General features: G+C 38.2%; 1 protein-coding gene across 1 annotated transcript; it reads left to right on the top strand.

The window, feature by feature from the left end:
- The first annotated feature begins 1,178 nt into the window (after positions 1-1,178).
- Positions 1,179-18,930, top strand: LOC128164622 (protein patched homolog 1-like). The gene is made up of 26 exons (XM_052828564.1): positions 1,179-1,558; positions 1,904-2,096; positions 7,274-7,460; positions 7,621-7,690; positions 7,864-7,964; positions 8,057-8,168; positions 8,283-8,375; positions 8,501-8,622; positions 8,714-8,993; positions 9,089-9,247; positions 9,859-9,957; positions 10,130-10,255; positions 10,408-10,526; positions 10,635-10,891; positions 11,001-11,164; positions 11,291-11,603; positions 12,015-12,160; positions 12,435-12,606; positions 12,718-12,806; positions 13,103-13,294; positions 14,452-14,589; positions 14,879-15,021; positions 16,853-16,952; positions 17,248-17,629; positions 17,746-17,849; positions 17,940-18,930. Exons 1-25 carry the CDS (start codon positions 1,460-1,462, stop codon positions 17,844-17,846), a joined length of 3,957 nt encoding a protein of 1,318 aa, XP_052684524.1. The 5' UTR covers positions 1,179-1,459; the 3' UTR covers positions 17,847-17,849; positions 17,940-18,930.
- The last annotated feature ends 4,660 nt before the right edge of the window (positions 18,931-23,590 follow it).

Below are 23,590 nucleotides of genomic sequence, written 5' to 3'. Positions count from 1 at the left end.
TTGACCTTCCTTGTCCGAATCTAGTTGGAGATGAAGAGATTAATATATCTGCTATTAATAGTATTCGAGAAAAATCTTGCAAAAGTAGGAGTCAAATCAATTTAATCTTATTTCACGATAAATATAATCAATATCAAAACTAATTTACAACTTCATTTAAGTTCATTGAAATTGAACCAGCTTTGAGAGTCACAATTCATGTCCATTTTACATCAAATTAGGAAACAGATGAAACAGGTGCTTGTTGACCGAGTCCCCTGGACCTGTCACACTAAAGCTAACTTCATTCATAAATCGGTTTATGTGTTTCGTTCATAAATATTCAAATGAAAATAAATTTTTATTCCCCAAATAATTTCAACCTAAAATGAAGAGGGGAAAAAAAAAATTAAAGATGTTAGTCTCCTGGAAGTTACTCATAGCTGTGTGTCATACAAAAGTCTTCATATAACGTTTATTTTATATCCTTACCGAAATAAACTAAAGCTATGAAAAAAGACAAATTATTTCGAGATTTTGTGTGTTTAGCAATAAATGTTGGACTCCTTTTCAAATTTTGATGAAAATAAAATAAACCTCATTAATTACAGAAAACATTCGGGTCAGGGGGAAGCAACTCTCGCCAGACCCCTCAGCAGTATATGTTGGAGTGAAAATGTCATGTAGTGAAAAGCGGTTTGTTTGTTGACATCGCCTCAGTCTGCCAGCTTTTCACATGGTAGTCCGACTACATCTAGATTGAGAGGCCGCCCAAGAAGACGTTAAGAAAATGTAATTATCTCTACAAATCGAGACCTCAGAGTGGAGTGTGTGCACGAATTATAACGGCATTTAAAGTTTTATTCAAAACGAACATCGGCAATTCTCATCGCAGTGGTAAATAAAAACAAAGCTGATCTCTATAGATATTAAATTATAACGTGATTAGTAGCTAACAATCCTGATGGCATCTGCCGTTCGGCGCTTCAGTGCAAGATTCCCCACGAAAGTATGTCTGCTTATCGCACTGTTGGCGGTCCCGCAACTTGGGTGGCCGAGCTTCTATGTGGTGAACGGTTGCTTAGCAACTAATGTAATGCCGCTGTTACAAGAGAATTCTTATTAGTGCTCCTCCAATCGTCTTAAAGATGTGGGTGATCTCGCGATGTCAATCAAAGGAAGGGGGCGGGGTCGATGCAAATCTTACTAGCAAGCAGTTCTATTCTAAGAATCATATGGAATGCACGGTGTTTTGATGTTTAAATGATACATAGTGAGTATAATGGACACCAAAGTGAAAATCAGTGACATCATCAAAGGACAATATAGTTATCGGACAGAATTCCGACCAAAAGTGATTTCCTTTTCAAATACCGGCTAAAATCTTGAAGGAATTCTGCACGTGGGTAAATTGTTTAAACTTCCACAAATGGCATCTCATTATACGTGATTTGATATACCAAATTCAAATGGAAAGACAATGAGATCAAGGAAGAAACCCGAGAGAGAGGTGGACGAGGATCTGGTGACCAGGACGAGCTGGGTCAACGCCGAGTTAGCCTACAAACATGTCAAGAAGGTAAGCCAGCAACCCTCTCCCTCCCCGACCCGCGTCCAGGGGAATCTCGGCCCCGCGGGGGCATCCACACACCTATATGGTCTCCATTCAGTCCATAAAATCAAAAATGGGGAACATTTTTCTTCATTTCGTTCAAAATATTTTGAATATCGGTAAATTATCATTCATAGTAACAACTGACAATACACACGTGTTACGCTGGGTGCTCAAGTGAAACGTTAAAAATGTCGTGTGTTATGGCGTAAAAACGCCAAAAACTCACTAAAAGCAACAAATTTCAATGTGTCTTAGACCGATAATTACACAAATAGATTTGAATTAATACATTGTTTGATATATTTACAGGGAAAGGCGGACGGCAGTCCGAGTGCGCTGTGGTTAAGAATGCACATACAGCGCTACATGTTTAAAATCGGTGGCTTCATTCAAATACATTGTGGAAAAGTACTTTTTGTGGGAATTTTATTGTTATCTTTGTGCTGTATCGGATTAAAAACCACCAGCCTACAGACGGACGTGGAGAAGCTCTGGGTTGAAGGTATGTGAACATATTCATCGTTTTATACAGAACGGTAGCTCTCCGCCATTTTGGTGACCTAAATTCGGCTTTTCGGCTGTGTGTGGTCTAGTTAAGCTAGGTACAGACGGCAGAGATATTTTCAGATGTTTTCGCTTCACAAAGAAGATATACAGAGCCGAGGAATGGGTATGTCCGGCCGGATCCCGACTTAAATTTACCCGCCACGGTTTCTTATTTAATCTGGATGAAAAACAATCGATCGGGCATTAGAGAAACCCGCGCTATTCTAGCTCGACTGTAGATTACAGTATTTAGGTCTCAAAAAGACTTTCTCAATACAATTCTCTCAATGAACTGAATTTCTTTTTTAATAACTTTATCAAATACACAATATTTTTTACGGCCAAACGGAATGTAAATTCTCTTTAATTTATTTCTAAAGGATAAAGAATACTAATAAAATACAAAATCCTCCGCTTGTTGTTTTGTACATTGCATTCCTTGACCAAAGTAATAAAGTACACGCTGCTTGAAGACTTTGGAAATAGACACATAACACTTTGATTAATGGTACCGGGGGCCCGGGAACAAAGCGCAGGGACAACAGACCACACAAGATGTGTATTAAATGGCTGCTCAAACAGCGTGACCCGCCACGGCTCACTGACTACCAAAATGTGCACCGAAATCCTGTGTGTTGTCACAATCAAGCCAATGTAGCGATTAATTTAACCGAATCTTGGACGGGGGGCTTCATTTAGTTTATCCCCGAGTCTTTAGGAGGGGTACTTTCTGAGTTTTCCTGGCCGGAAGAAGGGAATTCTGCCTGGTTCGTTATACAGTCGCTGAGAACGGCCGTGAGAGGGGATGTGTATAGGATCGTGTTTTGGGGCGATTAGCACGCTGCGAGGGGACCTTTCCCCAAAGCCCAGGTGTGCTCCGCCACCAAAGAACAATCCACCATACACTGTAAACGAATTATGTTACAACAGACAAGACCCGGGGATTGTTCAAGTTCTTAACAAAATGAAAATTAACCATGTCAGAACGGTGTACAATATCACAAACCTGCAAGTTCAAAGCGGTCTATCATCAGATTATTAATATTAATTTCTTTTGTGTTATTTGAAAATATATTGTGATTGTAGAAACTAACCTATAAACTTGTTATATAATTCAAATGAAAAATATATATATATAAGTATGTATATTTTTTTTATCGTTAGGCTTTGAAAGTTAATAAAATAAGTAAATACAAAGTTTTTAACCGAGTTTGATTTTAAATATTATTTCATAGTTTGTTATTTGGATCTGTCCAATTTTTAAAAAATGCAAACTCTTAAATTCCAAGTTATTAAAAATAAAAAAAATTCCAATACTTATATTTTATGTCCAGGATAATGTGTGGATTGGTGTTTGATACAATTCCGATGTATATTTTGTTTCTATATATATACCTACATCTTGCTCATATTATATTAGTCACATGACTGTGACTTATTTATTGACTTTAGTCAACAAATATCCAAGTACAGTGATACAGATTTTAAACAAAAACCATTGCAAACTCTTAAAACTTAAGTCATTTAAATGCATATATTTTAGTCTGTGAAGTTGGGGAAGTGTGGTTTGAGGTGATGGGATGGAGGGGTGGTTGGGGAGGGATTAGACTCCCCACGAGGAGGCAGGGTAAACAGAACACGGCTGCACCGGTCGCACTTACTCTGGTTGTCAGAGAAACTTGTAAGGCAGGGATTCAAGATAACAAAATTAAGAAGCGCCGGTGGAAATTGGGTCACAGGATCCTTCGGAGAAAAAAGTAAATTAACAGAGTTAAAAAGCAAGAGGTTTCCCCATTGACCAGAGCCATTGTTCGGGATGGTGTGTGCACACTCGCTCAGTTCTGAGGTCGTTTCGTCTTTGTGTGATCGGGGCCTGATCGGCCCGGCTTCTCCCCACACAAAGCCCCCATTGTCCCCCGCTACACTCACGGTTCTCAGGGCCGCTCAAACCTCTTTTCTTTTTTTCCACATTACATTACTGAACAATGAAATCTAAAAGAAGTTTAATCAATCCGGGACCACACGCATGCGGGAGTAGAGCTAGTCATTCATGGGAAGGAACCCAATCACAGGGCGCGCACGAATGTGTGACGACAGAGCGTCACGGGTCACTGAATCGCCAGTATTTCTACTACTCTGTCAATTCTATCTACATAATCGGCAAGTTGGACAAGAAAAAAATCCCATCAGCGGCCCAACAAAGACTGGCTTACTACCCCCGACCGACCTGAGATAACGCGGGTAGAACGGCACCGAACGCTCCCTCCCTGATTATATGATGGATTCCCAGCTATGCACGAAAACAAGAATTTGAAAAACAAAGTTTACAAAAAAAATTATGAATAGAAAGAGAAATGATGTAGCAGTATATTTGCAAGAGTAGTAAAACATAAAAACCTCGAAAGACAGGAAAACAATATACAATATAAATCATATCAACTGAAATTCATTTACGCTGCATCTTTAATATTCATTAACAATGAAAAAACTCTCACTTGATAATTCTGACAAGAACATAACAAATATTTTATGAATTAATTAAGACGAGAAAAACAAAACGTAAAGCCTTAACCCTTATGTTGTGAAGAAGGTGTAAGAATTTTTAAAGAAAGCACTAAACATTTATATACTATATTTCACAGGAAATTGCATACATTGTTTAAACAAAAGTCTTAATCTAAACCACGTAAACTACACATTGCTATTAAAATGGATAAACATGCTTTGCCAATGATATAAAAGAATAAACTGTTTAATTTACTTTAGGAGAGGCCCGGGCCCCGGGAATAAAGCGTCTCGCTGTGAAGTAAATGACACTTCAGTAAACATCGCGTGTATCAATCATATATTGTTATAGATATGTAGCATGCAGCGTATATATATGATTAAGTGCACTAAGTAGTATGATTGTCAATTAATATACAAGTATACAACCGCTACTCTGAAATGTGTATCATATTCATGTGCCTATGAATTATAGCATATATCAATAATTTTAATTCAATAATATCAAACAACGCATGAATAAGACAATTGGAACGAGCAACATGTAACGTTCATGTATAACAATGTACCGAATATCACAAACACTTTTACATATATAATAACACTGCTATGAATAACAGTGTTATAACATTGCAAACATTAACGTTAATATAAGGCTACAATAAATAACAGTGAATAACATTGTAATGATTAACATCAATATAAGACCTAAGAAAATAACAGTGATATAACACTACAATGAATGACATTGCCCTGATTAACATAATTATAAGATTGTAATGAGTCCAATAAATAACACTGATACTATTTTCTATTGAATTACAGGAAATGCACTAATATTACTTCGCGATGAATACCAAGGAAAATACATCATTACGTATCAAATGAATAACCATGGAATGATATCACTGCAATGAATGTCACTCCACTTCAAATTCAAATGATTCATGTCATATTCTGTTATAATGCAAAAACCCTTTAACCACAATAAATAACATACAATAAGCATACTAGTATGTTTATGTTATTATAATGTTATTATCCATATAGTGTAAGTTTACAATGTAATACAGTAAACGTATTACATTTGGCTGTGTATTCTTTTTGGCGTTTTTAGGGGAAAGCTAAATAAAGTACATCGCCCAATGCCATTTATACATGTATGAATAAGAATAGGCACAGATAGAAACAGTCTGATTAAAACCACCACCATTTTCATTACACGACGATTGTAAGGAGAAGGGGGGGGGGGGGGGAGGGGGTGGGGGGGGGGGGTAATCGGAATGATTCAGAAATACGCTAATTTAAATCCACGCTATCTTGTTGAAAAAATAAATATGCGCCAAATGTAGTACACGTTAAATATGATACGTTTACATGTTACATTGCAAACTTACACTATGATAATAACATTACTTTGTATATTAATTACGCGGAACATACAATATATTGCAACTCAATGAACAACCTACAATGTAGCGATGTTTCAATTCAATGAATGATAATTACACAATGTACATAGATATCACGTGGCAAAGAAAGAAACACTATCTACATAATATATCAGTTTGTAATGAGGGACCTACGACGAAGTAATATTACACTGTAATGGATTACACATACTAATTACAGTAACTGGTGTACACTAAACCGACGTAAGACTGTAGATTTAAACATTTAACGACCCGCTTCGAAGATGCATTTCAAAGTTATGAGAAAGTTTTCACAGTCAACAGTGAAAACAAGTAAAAAACATAACTAATGAATTACGCAAAGCCAACAAAGAGTCAAACGCATTATAAATGTCAGCTGGAAGACAGCGTCGCCGAGTGTAAAAACAGAATCAAAACGAATTAAACGCCGAGCAGATCGTCAGTCAACGTAAGAGGAATTCCTGATTTTTAAATCTTAAAATTTTGACATACAATTGATAATTCTGAGGGGGTTTAACACGCATAAATTTGAATGACAGCGTCAGACCTACCGCAGACCAGGGGTTCTTTACATACACAGCAGATCCTGCCTACTAGGTAGAATGGGAGCGGACGCCTAGGTGGCATAACCTTGTTATTAATGATCTGACAAGTCTGATCTAATGTCTGTAACCTCTCAATTCTGAATAAGTACTATCAACGATTCAATTTTGCATCACCAAAAGCCGCGTGACTTTAACTACTCTGGAGTTGAGAATAAAAACATATGTCCCTGTGTAAGATGCTGGTGTGATCGTGTGATGACAAATGTATATACCAACTCAGATTTTAATTTGAGATTTGAGAAATCTCGCAACACTTAAGATGAGATGTTAGAGAACACCCGCGATTGATAATAACACCAAAATCAAATCACCATACAACAATTATCTGACTAAACACCAAAAGATCTAAAATAACATCAAAATTGAAAAAAGGGCAGATTGATTTTTCTGTAAATCATGTTATATAGTTTTAAGTTATTCATGAATGACAAAGAAAGAGAAAGGTATTTACTTGTATATATCTAGATTCGTCTCATTCCATCGATCTAGAAAGTACATGAATTACAGAACCATAGTTATAGGTTCTGTACTTTATCTCCTCGCTATGGTGTCATAAGGGCGTCATTAATGGATACTTTTTTTGGTTGCAGAGGGGGGAAGACTAGAACAGGAGTTAGAGTACACCCGGACGACGGTGGGGGAGGGGCGGGGCACGACGAGTCAGCTGGTCATCCAGACCCCCAGGGCGGACTCCAACATCCTGACCGTGCCCTCTCTACAGTTCCATCTACAGACCCTGCTCAAAGTGGTGGACATCTCGGTCGACATGTTTGACGTGTAAGTGCGTGCACGTTCGTGCATATACTAGTATGTGGCACGCGCGTGCATATATACGTGTGTTTTTCCTCTGACTTCATTCATGGTTTTGTATGTTATAAGCTTATAAGCCCCGGGGTCTAGAACAACTGTTGACTTGTAAATCGTGTTTCTGTTACAGAACCTGGAAATTCCACGACCTCTGCTATCTCCCGGAGTTTCCCAAAACGGAGGGAAGTTTCATAGACAACGTAAGACTCTCCATCCGCCTTACAGTTCCAATGTCTTTCCAGATATACTTAACCAAATAAAATTTACATAAATTTTGATTCTCAAGAATCTAAACTTTTGTAACGAACACCGATCTATCTAGAAACATTTTCTAAGTCAACTTTAACACTGGCATTTGGTTCTGTCTGTTTAGATCATCGAGAGACTGCTACCCTGTGTCATCATTACTCCCTTGGACTGTTTCTGGGACGGCGCTAAGTTGCTCGGACCTGACCATTCTGTCCACATAGATTTGTGAGTCTCTACAACTCCTTCTTCTTGTGAAGTTTTGAATTTAGAGCTGTGTTATTTATAGAGTTTTACGGTTTTCAACCTTTGTCTTACAGTGGTCTCCCCATAAAATGGACCAGCCTGGACCCACTAGGATTCGTACAGGCGTACCGAGCTAAGTACCCCACCTACTCCGACGCCGCCCTTATTGAGGAGGTCATGAACAAGGTAAGATCTCCCATCGACTTGTACTTAATACAAACACAGATAAAGTTTTTAACAAGAACCCTTGTTTCCTTTTACTGTCAAAAGTATAACTAAACCTTACTTGATCATTTTCAGTCCGGGATTTCCCGTGGGTACCTTGATAAACCTTGCCTGGACCCGTACGACCCCGAGTGTCCAAGATCTGCTCCTAATAAAGCAGAGAGATCTGTAAGTTGTAATACTGAATACTTATTATAGTATCAAACTAAACGAAACTTAAAGCTTACAATCAGCTCGCATTGGTATATCAATAAAATTTAATTTCTCTGATAATGGTATAACAATTTTTTCAGGTCCCGGATGTCGGAGCTACGATGACCGGGGGCTGTTCCGGGATATCCACAAAGTACATGCATTGGGACGAGGATCTGATTGTTGGGGGCGTGAGAAAGAACAGAACGGGACATATTGTTCGGTGAGTTCAATAAAGTGTGTAGAATTCTGATCTACATTGTCATCATCCACATTGTTGCAGCGAATGTAAAACGATGAATCTGTTGTTGTAGAGGTGAAGCTCTTCAGTCTATCGTACAATTAATGGCCGAGAAAGAACTGTACCAGTACTGGTCTGAGAGCTACAAGACTCACAGCATTGGATGGTCGGTGGAGAAAGCAAAGGCAGTACTGGAGGCATGGCAGCGGAAGTTCACACAGGTCGTCAATAACGCACAAAACGGAACGAATGGAAATGAAATTTACGGGTTTTCGTCTGTATCTCTGGCAGACATTATGAAAGAATTTTCTAGTCTCAGTCCTACGAGGGTAGCGTTAGGATATGTTCTGATGGTAAGCAACAATACTGTACACGATTTTACACATTTCAAATCGAATCAAACCCCCCAACGGAACCAAATGAATCATTGGGCGTTTGTGACTTTCAGGTATTTTACGCGTGCATCTCTCTACTGAGGTGGAATAATGGCGTCCAGTCCCAGAGCGGTGTGGGCGTGGCAGGTGTTCTGTTGGTCGCGTTGTCGGTGGCAGCAGGACTCGGAATCTGCGCAGTGCTGGGAATCAGTTTCAATGCCGCTACTACACAAGTAAGGAGGAAAATCCAACATAAATTTTGAATTGGTTAGCGTATTTTGTACTAACTGAACGTGAAAATATTCCGAATTCATGAGGTGATAATGCAGGGTTTTAAAAATATTCAAATATAATTCATATATCCTCATGTTAAATTTGAAGTAAGTCACATTGCAAATGAAGAGGCTGTATGATACAATTTTTAAAGATATGTAGTTCTGTGCAATGGCCACCTTGAATAGGAAGCAATGTATAAGTTGCTCTATATAATAATTGCAGTTTAGTTTACACGAAAAGAGTGATTCGCCTCAAAAGCTTTCGGAATCCCCCGTAAGTGGCCATAATCAAATCGGCATTATATCCATCATATTTGATCTCCTCCGAACGGTTTACATTGAGATAGAGAGGGTTTGATTTGACGAGGAGAACAGTTTAGCCATAAAATGAAAGCAGAATGTCGAGGCGGTTTGGGCCACCCAAAATAATGTAAACAAGGGGAACTGTAATGTATTAAATTTCTCACGTGTTTATATTTTCTTCAACTGCAGGAAATACCAGTAGCATAAACAGTGGAACGGTTATAGCGCATTGAAGGCACATAAAGGAATGTCAATTCTTCTTTCAGATCATTCCTTTCTTGGCGCTGGGTCTGGGAGTGGACGATATCTTTTTAATGGCGCACACCTACGGAGAGAATTCGGCCAACAAGCACATAGATTTCAACGTAAGGCTTCCCTACATCTAGTTAAAAAACACAATACATTTCTCTTGAAAAAAACAACCCTGAACGCATTAAGTCCGCTGTACGTACATGTCACTTAGATGTGTACGTAGGACGCATGCCCTGGCCAGACACTTGAGCAGGTCACCAATGTCTCCACCTCTTGTTTTTTAAGGACCAGACGGCCGAGTGCTTGAAGAGGACAGGTGTGTCGGTGTTTCTGACATCCGTGACAAACATCCTGGCCTTTCTGTCCGCGTCCATCATCCCCATCCCGGCACTGAGAGCTTTCTCACTACAGGTACAATTAACACAGCCCCGGACCAATCAATTAACACAGCCCCGGACCAATCAATTAACACAGCCCCGGACCGACGTGATCGATCCGTCTCATTTTGTCCTACAGATAAACAACTCGGCCTATGCCAATTTTTCTTGTTTTTTGTTTTGCAGGCTTCCATTCTCATCTTTTTCAATTTGTTCAGCGTCCTTTTGATTTATCCAGCCATATGTAGTATAGACTTATACAGGAAAGATGATAAAAGGATAGATATTTTCTGCTGTTTTCAAAGGTTTGGACTGTCTTATTACATGATAAACTTCTGTTCATATCAACATACCAAATTATCCAAATTCATATACCATGTCAATCTGAAACTCAATTTTATTATGCTTCGCAGCTTTGCTGAAGCCAAAGACACTGTGATTGAACTCCAGCCGCCCAAACAGAACGATCTTTATGATCTTAAAGAACCAAGCCCACCCCCTAGTTACAACGATTCCCTCCCCCCGATTTACAGCTCTGTGGTCAAACACAACACGGTGGCCCGCTCGCTGGAGGAGGGGGGTACCGCCACAACCCTTGCCACGCCCTCTGTCATTGACCTCCCGTCGTCGGAGGGGATCTTCTCGTGTCGCTCGCGCTCTCTAGCGGCTGGTAAGGGTCCTTGTAGTGCGTTCGTATTGTTATGTATCTCTGTTGCTAATTCTGACATGAATTTACTCTGTTGCTGATTCTGACATGAATTTACTCTGTATATTGTCAGTGTGTCCTTCCACTTCATCATCTAGACAGTGCCTGACTCCGGCGCACGAGAACATATCGTGTGCCCAGCGGTTTGTGCGCTACCAAAGACATATACTTAACTCAAATCTGGACTCTTTTGCCAGAAATGTGTATGGGCCTTTCATCAAAAAGGCTTATGTAAAAGTAAGTCATTTTTTTCAGTTACAAAATTAATGGTTCGTTACCAATAATAATTTTTAGCTGTAAACACATAACGACGTGATCACAGGTCAGACAGGTGTACTTACTACCTTTGTTCTGTCTTTACAGGTATTCTCTATTGTTGGATTTATTGTTTTATTGTGTGTGAGTGTTTATGGAATTGTACATGTGAAGAACGGTCTAGACTTGACAGAAATTGTGCCAAAACACACCCCGGAGTACCAGTTCCTGACCGCTCAGTCTAAGTACTTCGGCTTCTTTAACATTTACCTGGTCACCAAGAGTGGAGTGGACTACCCCAACAACCAGAGGCTGTTAACTCAGTACCACCGGTCTTTCCAATCTGTGGACAAAATCATCAAACGGGAGGATGGGTCACTCCCGAATTTTTGGTTGGATCTCTTCCGACAGTGGCTACAAGGTAGAAATCTTAGGCCCTTTTGATTGCTAGGTTGACATTAATTCTATGCGACATAAAAGTATCATTGCATGTTATGGCGCTCAAATTAAAACTTGACATACTAGTAATTCTATTTCAGTTTATCAATAGATTTTTTTGTCATGTGTCCCACAAAAAATTTAGAACGTTCATTAGCGATGATTTAGTTAACATTTGTTCAGATAAAGTAAAACATGGCGGTCAGTGGAGCTCTTCGAACGCCGCTTTTACCTGCGTAGTTTTTCTACAACCCTGTGAGGTTGTGTTCGCTTCTCTGTGTAAAACATCAGCCGGTACAAAGCTAAACACGACAGCAGAGGGAACTCTCATTTCCTTTTCGTCTTCAGTTTAACAATCTGTTAATGTAAATTTGGATGTTGTTGTATTAAACAGACCTCCAGAGATCCTTTGACGCAGAGTACGCGGAGGGGCGGGTCACTCAGCAAGACTGGCGGCCCAACGCCTCGGACAGCGCCATCCTCGCCTACAAGCTGCTGATACAGACAGGGGACGTGGACAACCCCATAGACAAGAGTCGAGTAAGAGAGAAAGAAAGATAAAGGATGAGAAAAATGGAGAGAAAGAGATGTCAATAAGGATAAAAAAGAAAATCTCAAGTCAGAGCGAGAGAATAACAGAAAGAGAGATATGTCAAATGGATTAAAAAAGGAAAATCTCAGAAGCCAGAGAGAGAGAGAGAGAGAGAGATAGAGAGAGAGAGAGAGAGAGAGATTTCGGTTGAATTCGAGCGATGAGATAATAGACGCTTTTTTATCTTTCTTGTTATTGCACATTTGTTCCTTTGCTTTGTAGATCCCCAGTACCAGACTGGTGGATTCAGAGGGGATAATTTCTCCAGATGCGTTTTATAATTACCTGACGGCCTGGGTATCCAACGACGCCATGGCGTATGCCTCGTCACAAGCCAACTTTCACCCAGAACCCAAAATCTGGCTGCACGATGCTTTAGATCGTGATTTTAAAGGTAAAAACTAAGGAAGCGAACTTTAAACAATTAAATCGTCGGTGAAATTCAGTCACGTAGTTTTACGGAAATCAGGCTCATTTCATAAGACCGTTGAATCTTTTTCTATAGTACCCAAAGCCCAGCCGCTAACCTACACACAGCTGGCGTTCTATCTGAGTGACCAGACTTCCACAGAGGTCATTCTGGACACTATCAAGGTAACATGACCTCTAACACTAACTTATGTCCAGATGCAATTAAAATGTCCTCAAAAATGTCGAGAGACAGCTAGATCTCTATGAAACGTTCATTTCTGTTTGAATTCTTGTCTTTTGATATTCGGTATGTTAAAGATGAATATCTTACGAAGTTTAGATAACAAATATTTTTAAGAATTAAAAATAAGTAATTTTGCACTTCTTAATGATCACGCCATCTCCGAGAAATATACATATTCCTATTGAACTGTGCGATGTCTTCGATAGAAACCTGACATGGGTGCGTTTGATTGCAGGCAATCCGTGAGATCTGCGACACTTACACGGATCGGGGTCTGCCTAATTACCCCAGCGGGGTCCCGTTCACGTTCTGGGAGCAGTACATCAACCTGCGCTTCTACCTGGGTATGGCCGTCCTCTGTATTCTATTGGTCACCTTCGTGGTCCTCACCCTGGTGCTGCTCAACCCCTGGCTCGCCACCGTGATTGTAAGTCTACTTATATCTACCTTATTATATTTACCTTCTTATATCTACTGCTTATGTTTATCTTTAAGAGATTGAATGGTGAATTAGTCCTCAAATCTGTCCTAAAATATAAAATACGTCTATAGTGTTTCTGGTGGTAAACTATTTATTAGTAAAGAAGCAAGCCAAATATTTAGAATCAAAGTTTCACTGTCATCTTATATTAAGAGCTCTTCGTCGTAAGGAGATTAATAGTCTAAAAATGGCCAGGGTCATCTAGCTCTCTTAAATACAGGTATCAGTATTCCATGCCAAAATAAATGTTAGCGACATAAGGGCATTCCTAATCATTCCGGAAGTCATGGACTGAGGTTTAGAGAAATATGTCTATATATTCTGTGTGGTCTTTAGTAAAAGTGCTTCTAACTAAACTGAAAATATGAATCTGATTTTCGATAGTTTAAGCTCGATGACTTCATTCCGACTATTTGTTTTCCCTGAGGCTTGACAAGTTCTGAAAGGTTGTTGTAGTATGTAACTCATTATATATTTCTTAAGGTTCTGGATTTGACTATCATTATGATAGAATTTTTTTTTGATTAAACTTTGTCGATTTTTACGATTTTTATGTCGTTGATTTCACTATGTTGCTATTTAGTATGTTCTGTTGGTAAATATTTTGGCGATATTGATTTGACTATATCTTTTTTTTTTGTACGTTTTCTATGTCGTTGATTCGACAATATCGTTATTTTCTATGTTCAGAAGGTAGATATTTTGAATACTAGCATATTGATTTGACTATGTCGTTTTTCACGATATCTATGTCGTTGATTTGACAATGTCGCTATTTTCTATATTCTGTAGGTAGGTGTTTTGACTACTAGTATATTGATTGGACTACGTCGTTTTTTCTAATTTTTCTATTTCGTTGATTTGATTATGTCGTTTTTCTACGTTTTCTATGTCGTTGATTTGACAATGTCGCTATTTTCTATGTTCAGAAGGTAGATATTTTGAATACTAGCATATTGATTTGACTATTTCGTTTCGTACGTATTTTATGTCGTTGATTTGACAATGTCGTTTTTGACGATATCTATGTCGTTGATATGACTTTGTCGTTGATTTGACTATGTCGTTGATTTGACTATGTCGTTATTTTCTACGTTCTGTAGGTAGTCGTACTGACTATGATGGTCGTGGAGCTGTTCGGGTTTATGGGTCTGTCCGACATCCGTCTGAGCGCCGTCCCGGCAGTCATTCTGATCGTCAGTGTGGGGATAGGGGTGGAGTTCACAGTCCACATAGCCGTGGTAAGTCCGGATCACGTGTCTTTGCACAAAAAATATTAATATTAATCTAAAAACTTAAAAAGTATAATAAAACAACGCGATTAATAAAACATGTGTTTACGGTAAATCTGCCCCAATTTTGCGTTTAGATGAATGATAATTTAAAATTTAAGTGTTCAATTTGATTTCACTTTCCTATACTTGCACATCATTTTCCCGAGAACACTTAATCAGACGTCCATTGCCCTGGTTTGTAATTGAGTAAGCCCTGTTATTTGACCGTTAACTACTGGTCGTTTCTGTGATACAGGGCTTTTTGACGTCCATTGGATCCAGAAACAAGAGAATGACCATGTCCCTGGACCACATGTTTGCCCCGGTCGTTCACGGAGCTATATCCACCCTCCTGGGTATCGTCATGCTGGCGGGGGCCGAGTTCCAGTTCGTGGTCAAGTAAGTATAGTTAAGTTTTAATACATATTTAAATCATAGTTCAAGTTCGGTATCAAGATAATTATGAGTATTCATACATGTGTATGTCATAGTTCATGTTCGGCATCAAGTAAGTTATGAGTATTCATACATATTTAAGTCATAGTTCAAATTCATCAGTCTCTTTACGTGATAAGACCTCGAAATTTTCGACAATCGAAGGATTGTTTTACATTGATGAAGAATTTCTGCTCACAATCGTCTGGCCAAGTCTTCATTAAATCAGCTCACCGAATCGCTGGTCTTACGAAGCAGCAGATTCCATCAAGTACCCGGATTCTTTTCTTAACGCTTAGACCAATTAATGGTTGAAAATGCAGTCTAAATCGCGTGACAAAGCAAAAATCCCGATCACTATCAACATTTAAAGAGAAAAAGAAAAGCTGTAAAATGGGTGGGGTGGGATCAAATTGAGTTCCCCCAAATCGATTCCTCGTTGATAAAGCCTGGCTTTTTTCTCGCTGTCTACAAGAACAAATTATGTTATACTTTCGCAATATAAAAAGGAAAAGATTCCAGAAGAATATATACAATAGAGAAAGACCGCTGTTTTGTAATTTGATACGAGTGATCTGCTTTTCTGGGCTAACTACATGGTCGGCGGGTTATACCTGGGGCACACCGAGGATCTACCGCCACTAAAACATAAAAAAAAATATCAGGGAATTGAGTACAATTAACAACGATGACACAGGTATAAAGAAAATACCATATAGACTAAAAAACGGGGATATACTTTTTATATACGAGATTGATATTGATGGAAGCCATTAAAGTCACGTGGGTCGCTGAAAGGTAAGTGACGTTGATGATTAGACCACCCATCCAGGCCAATTACTGACCGAAGGCACGCTACATAAGACTGTGCTAATCCCACCAATAAACACTCCCCCGGTCTTTGCCGTGGCCCCTCTCTCCGTGCAATCGTCCCGATCAATTTTTTCACGCGGCGAGAAGCTTCCCCCTCTCGAGAGCCTCTTATCTCCATCAGGGCCACACGCGCAGCTACTACCGTATTTCCAATTACGTCTTCATTAAAGCGGAAATCAAGCACATAAATAAAATGGAAATTGGCTTTACAGAATGTAGTAAAAGTGGGCGATTTGGACGAAGAACCTTTACCAAACGCACAAACCAACACATAAAACTCATGCCATCAAATAGATTCAAGGGGGATACTGCGGAGCGGATCTCCAATAAAATTCCACTTAATCAACCTTTTATTGTCCAGTGGCGGATCCCATGTAAAGATTTTGGCCAATAAAGTTCTGCCTTCCGCTTATTTTTCTCAATATCGCCAGTAGCCGGGTGGTCTCCTCAATAGAATTGTTTACACCAAGCTTACTGACGCAATGAGATCGGCTGCTCCGTGTAAGACGCGCCCCCTGCTCGAGTTATGAATGAACTTCATTATCCAATGCACATTTAAATCAACTGCTGATAAGCACAATGGGTGGTCGGCGTTTTAAATCTTCTATTGATTATCATGTCTTTACAGAGCAAAGAATGCTTAACATCGTGTTGATTTTTCTCCTCAGAGAAAGTACAGAAATCTTTTAAGCAGAATAATGGTTCCCATAATGCCTCAAACCTTTGCTTTATGACGCGCGAAATTTGAAAGCAATAAACTCCCAACGATATAATTAAGGGTGCTTATCAAGATGTTAAATTAGGAACAACAGATGTAGACCGTGTATGCCGAATAATTTTTAACATGATAACTATGTGAGCAGTTTTAAATATAGGCACATGTATACGTGAGATCTGAAGCTTAATGTTCACTCTGTTGTAGGTACTTCTTTAACGTTCTGTCCGCCCTGATCGTCATCGGTCTGTTGAACGGACTTCTTCTGCTGCCCATCCTTCTGTCGCTGTTTGGACCCAAAGCTGAGGTACGTATCACACATGTGATGAATCAAAATAAAGTAACCAACATCATAATTTAATCTCCATTAATATCCAACAAAGTTGTAAAACGCGAAGATTTATAATTTTTTAGCCACTCCAAAAAGAAAACTATAGAGTTGATTTTAGTTCAAAACTACCGTGTTTACAGTATGACAGTATTATATTATGATACTTGAACAAGATGTCCATTCCTTCCATTGTTAATGAAGCATAAAGTTGAGACAAATTGTTAGGCTGAAGTTAATTTTTACATAAGTCCTATGTTGATTCTGTCTACAGATCAGACCTAAGAATGACGAGGACAGACTCCCGACTCCGTCACCAGAGCCCTCCCCCAAACCCGTTAAAAAGAAATCGTCTTCTGTATCCCGATCCCGAGGAAGTGGACGCCATTTCTACCCTCGGATTCCCTCGGACGTTTCCCTTACCACCATCACAGAGGAGCCCAGTCAGTACTCCTCGCATGAGATCGTGGTGGAACCGGAAGTGGTCGTGGAGACCACCACTGTTCCGACCAATCCCGGTTCGATTTCGAGTAGTGACGATGAGAGTCGGGGGGAGAGGCCGCCACCGTCCATGTCGTCTGCTCCTCAAACTCATCACATAACAAGGGTCAAAGCCACCGCCACAGTCAAAGTGGAAGTCCACACACCTATTCCAGGTAATTGTATAATCCATTTATATCATAATTTACTTAAGTTTCTTTCAATTCTTTTTCTGATAATCAAAAGGTGTCTATTACAGAAAAGTTCAGTAATTATTTTGTCTCTTTTCAAGGTGCTGTGGAGAGTATAAATCACGATCATGTTTACAAAAGTAAAAGGCGGAAGAACAGGGACCCAGAAGCTCCGGAGTCGGACTCTGGGAGTAAATCATAGCAGGTGAAACTTTTGTTCCATTCAGCCTATTGAAATTGATTTTACGTGAATATCTAAATTTCAAAAGTTCTTATCCTGTGTTTTCTCTTACAGAAGGCCAGTTACCCTGGTGACCTTACAAACAGTATTTCCAGTCGTTAACGACAACAGTATTCATGTAGTGTTCTACTATTGGTTGTGATGAAGTCACGTGACTCCAGTGTTGAACAACGTCAGCGTCAAACGTTACGTGTGTTCGGACGGTTTATCTACAATGTGCTACAAAAACGTTCAGACTTTGAATACGTGGTGTTTTAATTTTTCATTTGAACTACTCATTTACGGGTATTTTTCATGGACTTCTTATGGATGAGAGTGAATGTGGCGTGAGATTGCGGACTTCAGCAGAGTATGGGAGGAGTGACTGTATTTATTAGTGTTTCAAGTGAAATGAGTGCACCTGTTTAGTGATTCGTGATCAACTTCCGGCCATATACTGGAGGAATTCCGGTCCTATGTCGAATGTTGTTAATTGTTACATATCAGGCTGGATGGTGAACATATCAATGTGGTTTTTTTCGTGTATATGCGTTAGTGTATACTGTTTGTGATATAAGCTTGTTAAACCAAAGAAATGTTAGAAAGCATTACCTCGCCCCGAACGTTCAAATTATAACGTGTATGTATATGCAAATGCATTAGATTGTAGAAATATCTCAGGTTTATTTATCATTGACAAAAAGCGTGAGGACTCGATCTAAAGCCAGTAAAAATGTAATTAATTTTAATTTTAATATATTTTGTACCATGTTGGAACATTTGTGTTGCTGTTGTTTCCATGACAATATATAGCGATGGATTTGGTGAAATCCTTAATTATCCAGCATTAATTATATGTCAAAGGCGTGTCGCTCCCCTCCCCGGGGGGTCACGGCGCCCTCGGCTGACCCCATCCTAGTTAGTTGGCATTTACTAAGCACATGTGACATACCTCAGTAGAAGGGTGGGGTCAGCCGTTCACCTGTGATAGGCCGCGTTTGTTGGCATTAGCCGTTAATAGGTCGACTTCTTCACTTATAAGTCAATAAAATTCATGTCTTTCTTATTCTCTTCTTCTGTTTTTATTTTCTGCTTTTTGTCTTATATTCAAGAAAATGAGAAGTGTAGAATGATATATATTTACAGCATAGTCAGTGGCTTATCAAAAAAGGTTTTGAATTATGGGGAGCAAAGTGGACCGAAAACCCTTGGCTAGCGAAGATGGAAATTCCCTTACACAGAGAAAATAAAAAGAAGGTGTTGCAGTTCCTATGCTAATTTTCCCTAAAGGAGTTGCAGATATAATAGAAAAATCAAAGTTACAGAATTTGATGTAAAAAATTTTCCGTGCAATGTTGTACATAAAGCAGTGTAGAATTTTATTTGGGAAGTTTGTACTAACTTATTTAAGACCATGAAATAAATTTAAAAATGGTTACACAGACAAATATGGCAGAATTCACGCTATATAAAAGGGGAATCCTCATCATTGTGAAAAAATGCCTCCTTGAAACAAAACTAATTTAACCTTAACGTTTAGATTAAGACAATTTATTGAAATCTGCCATTTCTGATTTTTGTTTCAAAGAGGCATATTTTTAATAAATCCGACTTTTGGAAAATATCATTAATACCTTTGAAGTCTAAAAACGACGTATTAAATTTTCCATCCTTAATTCATGTCTAGATTAGTCGAGTGGTAACGCAGTTGGAATAGACTAATGCCGTGTCTTATATTTTTGACTGGGTTCGAATCCCTAAAAAGTTGGATTTTTTTTTTAGATTTTATTTCTTTTAATCGCATGGAAAGGTAATGTATAGAGATAATCTAAGAATGTCAGAATAAAGTTATTTAAACTCTTATATTTTTTTTAACATTACTGTGTGAAGTCCCCGTTAAAAACTTGAAAACCATTTTCTTCTGAACAAGAGATTTTAAAGCAATGTACTTGGTATGCACCAATTTAGAAAGTAGATTTTCCACCCTTTTTATGAAATAACGGGTATGCTGATTTCAAAGATACATGTACAGGTTGTTAACAGCAAACAAAATCATTTTAGAAAGTTTGAATGGATGATGAAGCAATAGGTTACTGAAAATATGTACGTAAAAAAATGTACTTTTTTACTATATAGAAACATATGATTATTATAATTACAACGGATTTGAAGAGCCAAAATAAGATTTATTCATGTATCTCAAGAATGATATTTTAAACACGCTGGACAGTAGATATCAAATTGAGATATGTTAACATTCGAATACAGAAAACATGTATGTGGTTATCTTTCTAACTTTATTTGGTAGCTGCCGTGTTCGATAGAAATGCGCGTAAAATGTTTGTTTGTTTTGCCTCCGTACGGAACATACCCGCTATGTAAATATAGTCGTCTACGTAATGTGTCTATATTTAGATGTGGCTCTCAAGCGATACGAATATTTATAGGTCCTTTCTACGTTAATAGGGAATAGTCCCACTGTTTTGCAACACCTTCTTTCTATAGTTTATTTGATGAATAGAAGCGCCCCCACGCCGGTTAAGGTAAGACAACTCAGCAGAATCTTCGGTCCTGAAGTTGCAAGGAAGGAATGACTGTAAACTGACAAATATTTTGAGATCTCTAGTTTATTGCCTGATAATTAGGCTCCCTACAAAACTCCAATATTCTTTTTTTTTATTTAACCATGTAAATAGTTTGGGGGTTTCACCAGCTGTACGGTGGTCTGGGTGAAAATGCAGCAATGTTTTCTTTTCCTAAAATAGTTAGCTAACAACTTATCACAAAGGGTGTCAGCGTTAACTACGAATCTGTAAGCCAAGAGTTTGAATACCGCTGGGGCTTACACTATTTTTACCTTTCTAAAAATTTGTAAAACGTATTTTTGGTAAAGTTTGAATTTGAAAATTCTAAATCGGGGAACATTTATCCACTTAAGGAGGCTCGATGGTCAACAAATTGACCATCAGATCTAACTAATTAACCATCAGATCTAACTAAGATGTTAAGATATGATTTTTTATATATAAAATATCATTTACTAAAAAGAATATCCATGAATTTTGACTTAGAAATTTGGGTATTTTCTTATATTTTTATAGAGAGCTCTTCTTCTAATGGAGATCAATTCAGTCAAAAATTGGCCACGACGATGGAGCCCTCTTAAACGTGGGTAAAAGGAATCTCATACCACCTCAATTGCAAAGTTCGCTACATGAACACGATAAAAATAGGGAGCGTAAATTAGTTATACTCAGTTGATGCAAATATCCATTAATTATGGTGGCATATCTCTGCCCCTTGTGTGCAAGTTATTTTTCTATTAATTATGTCGACATGCAGGATAAAGATGTTGACATGCAAGATAATTATATCAACATGCAACATAACTATGTTGACATGCAAGAAAACTGCAATCAAATTAGAGTTATGAAAAATCTCAAATATCGCCAACATGTGACATAACTATGTTGACATGCAAGAAAACTGCAATCAAATTAGAGTTATGAAAAATCTCAAATATCGCCAACATGTGACATCCAAGATGCTAGATACGCTACCTATTGGTGTCAACATGCAACTTCTTTATGTCGACATACAACTTATTTATGTCGACATGCAACTTAGTTATGTTAACATGCAAATATGTCGACATGCAACTTATTTATGTTAACATGCATCTTCTTTATGTCGACATAACTTATTTATGTCGACATGCAACTTAGTTATGTTAACATACAAAATAAATATGCTGACATGCAACTTATTTATGTTAACATGCAACTTCTGTATGTCGACATGCAACTTATTTATGTCGACATGCAACTTAGTTATGTTAACATGCAAGATAAATAAGTTGCATGTTGACATAAAAAGGTAGCATCTAGCATCTTGGATGTCACAGATAGGCGATATTTGAGGTTTTTTGAGATTTTGTATAATTCTTAGCTGATTGCAATTTTCTTGCATGTCAACATAGTTATGTTGCATGTTGACTTAATTATCTTGCATGTCAACATATTTATCTTGCATGTCGACATATTTGATAGAAAAAATAACTTGCACACAAGGGGCAGAGATATGCCACCATAATTAATGAATTAATGAACTCGTAAATCACCAGCAGAGGATAAACGTTACTGTAGGTCAAAGTGATTATGCTTGGAAACAAAATTACCAAAGAAAAAAAAGAAAAGAAAAGAAAGACCCCCCCCCCCAAAAAAAAAAAAACCAAAAACAACAACAACAAAAAAACAAACATACAACAAAAAAACAACGTTTAATCATAAAAGGTAAATAACAAAATATGCATTTTTCCTAATCCATCATCTACATAGCATCAATTAGAGAACTCTAGGGGTGTATTCGTTTGCTACCTCCAGAACTGGTCCCGAATATCTCAAGCATGCAGATCTCCATTATCTACCTGCTATTTGGAAAGTAGACAATGTAGATCTACCGGAGATCTCCACACTGCAAACGAGCAAATTAGGATTTCTCTTGCAGTTCTTCAATCTACCAAACGAATACACCCTAGACTAGCATCCTCTCTCTGACTTTCTGTGGCCCACTTTGTCCCCCTCCCCCTTTATATAATGTCCTTTACAAAAATTTAGATTATAGATAATCAAAATTTGTACATGACAACTGTTGTCATGTACAAAGTTTGATTATCTATAATCTAAATTTTTGTAAAGGACAATAACATGCTGTTGCTGTAGACAAGGATTTACATGTACACGACTGGATATGCTATCTTTTATAGCAGACTATACATGTACTCAATACAATATTCATTCGGTATTTGATAAACGTGTTAATTTAGACCTAAGATATACCTGTACAAGGTGTACATGAACTTATGTCTACCGGTATTACACGGGGTGTGCACGTCTAGTATATACAATGTCTAGCATGCAGAGATACATGTATATATAGTATGTCTTATACATACCGTTAGTCTTATTCATAAGACCTGCTATATATATTAACTGTACGGTATGTAGTGAGTACAGCGATATACGTACACATAATTGTACTCGATTGAGGGCTTCAGGTCTTTAAAGAGGAATAACTCTACACCAATTCGACGTATATGCAGAGTTACTCCTCTGGAGAGCGAAGAAGAGAGCACATGACAATCATGCCATGTGAGAAGTGGGGGTGGGGGTCGGACCCTCCCCGCTGGAAAATTCAGATTTCTTAACTTTTTATAAAGTTAAACTATCTGAGAATGCCTCTGACCCCCTCCCCCTCCCCTTGGAGACAATTTCTGCATCCGCGCATGGAGGGTAAAAGGTATGGCACCCCAAGTTCAAAATGAGCTAAACGTAGTTTCACAGAAAACTAACCTTATTGGTTGTAAACTGATAAGTAACATACCGACGTTAATCTCTAGACCAGCTTGACCACCCATGTTTCAATAGATTAGATGATTTAGTTTCACGATTTGTGAAACTGTGATTAACAACTCTTGAATATATGCATAGTTAACAAATGTAAATTATATATATTAGCTTTATACAGATGTTAATCTATATTTATCAGTAAAATCTATTGTTAACGTTTATTATCAGACAGATAAAACTGAAATTGACTTTCCTAAAATACAGTACTGTTTAAAAAGTTTAAAACGGTTACATAAACAGTTTGACAGCTATATTATCTGTAGTTTACTGTTTACGGGCTTAAAAGATATTGGGGATACATCTGACGGATTTGGTTTG

The sequence above is a fragment of the Crassostrea angulata genome, chromosome 10 (assembly GCF_025612915.1).
Source record: "Crassostrea angulata isolate pt1a10 chromosome 10, ASM2561291v2, whole genome shotgun sequence".
Classification (NCBI taxonomy): Eukaryota; Metazoa; Mollusca; class Bivalvia; order Ostreida; family Ostreidae; genus Magallana; species Magallana angulata.
The sequence above is the reverse complement of the archived record's forward strand: the minus strand, read 5'-3'. Positions and strand labels throughout refer to the sequence as shown.

Excerpts from the sequence above, each read along its gene's own strand:
- LOC128164622 (XM_052828564.1), top strand. The coding sequence starts at position 1,460 with ATGAGATCAAGGAAGAAACCCGAGAGAGAGGTGGACGAGGATCTGGTG. Across the intron at positions 2,097-7,273 it reads GGAGAAGCTCTGGGTTGAAG|AGGGGGGAAGACTAGAACAG; the intron begins GTATGTGAACAT and ends TTTTGGTTGCAG. Across the intron at positions 8,994-9,088 it reads CGTTAGGATATGTTCTGATG|GTATTTTACGCGTGCATCTC; the intron begins GTAAGCAACAAT and ends TGTGACTTTCAG.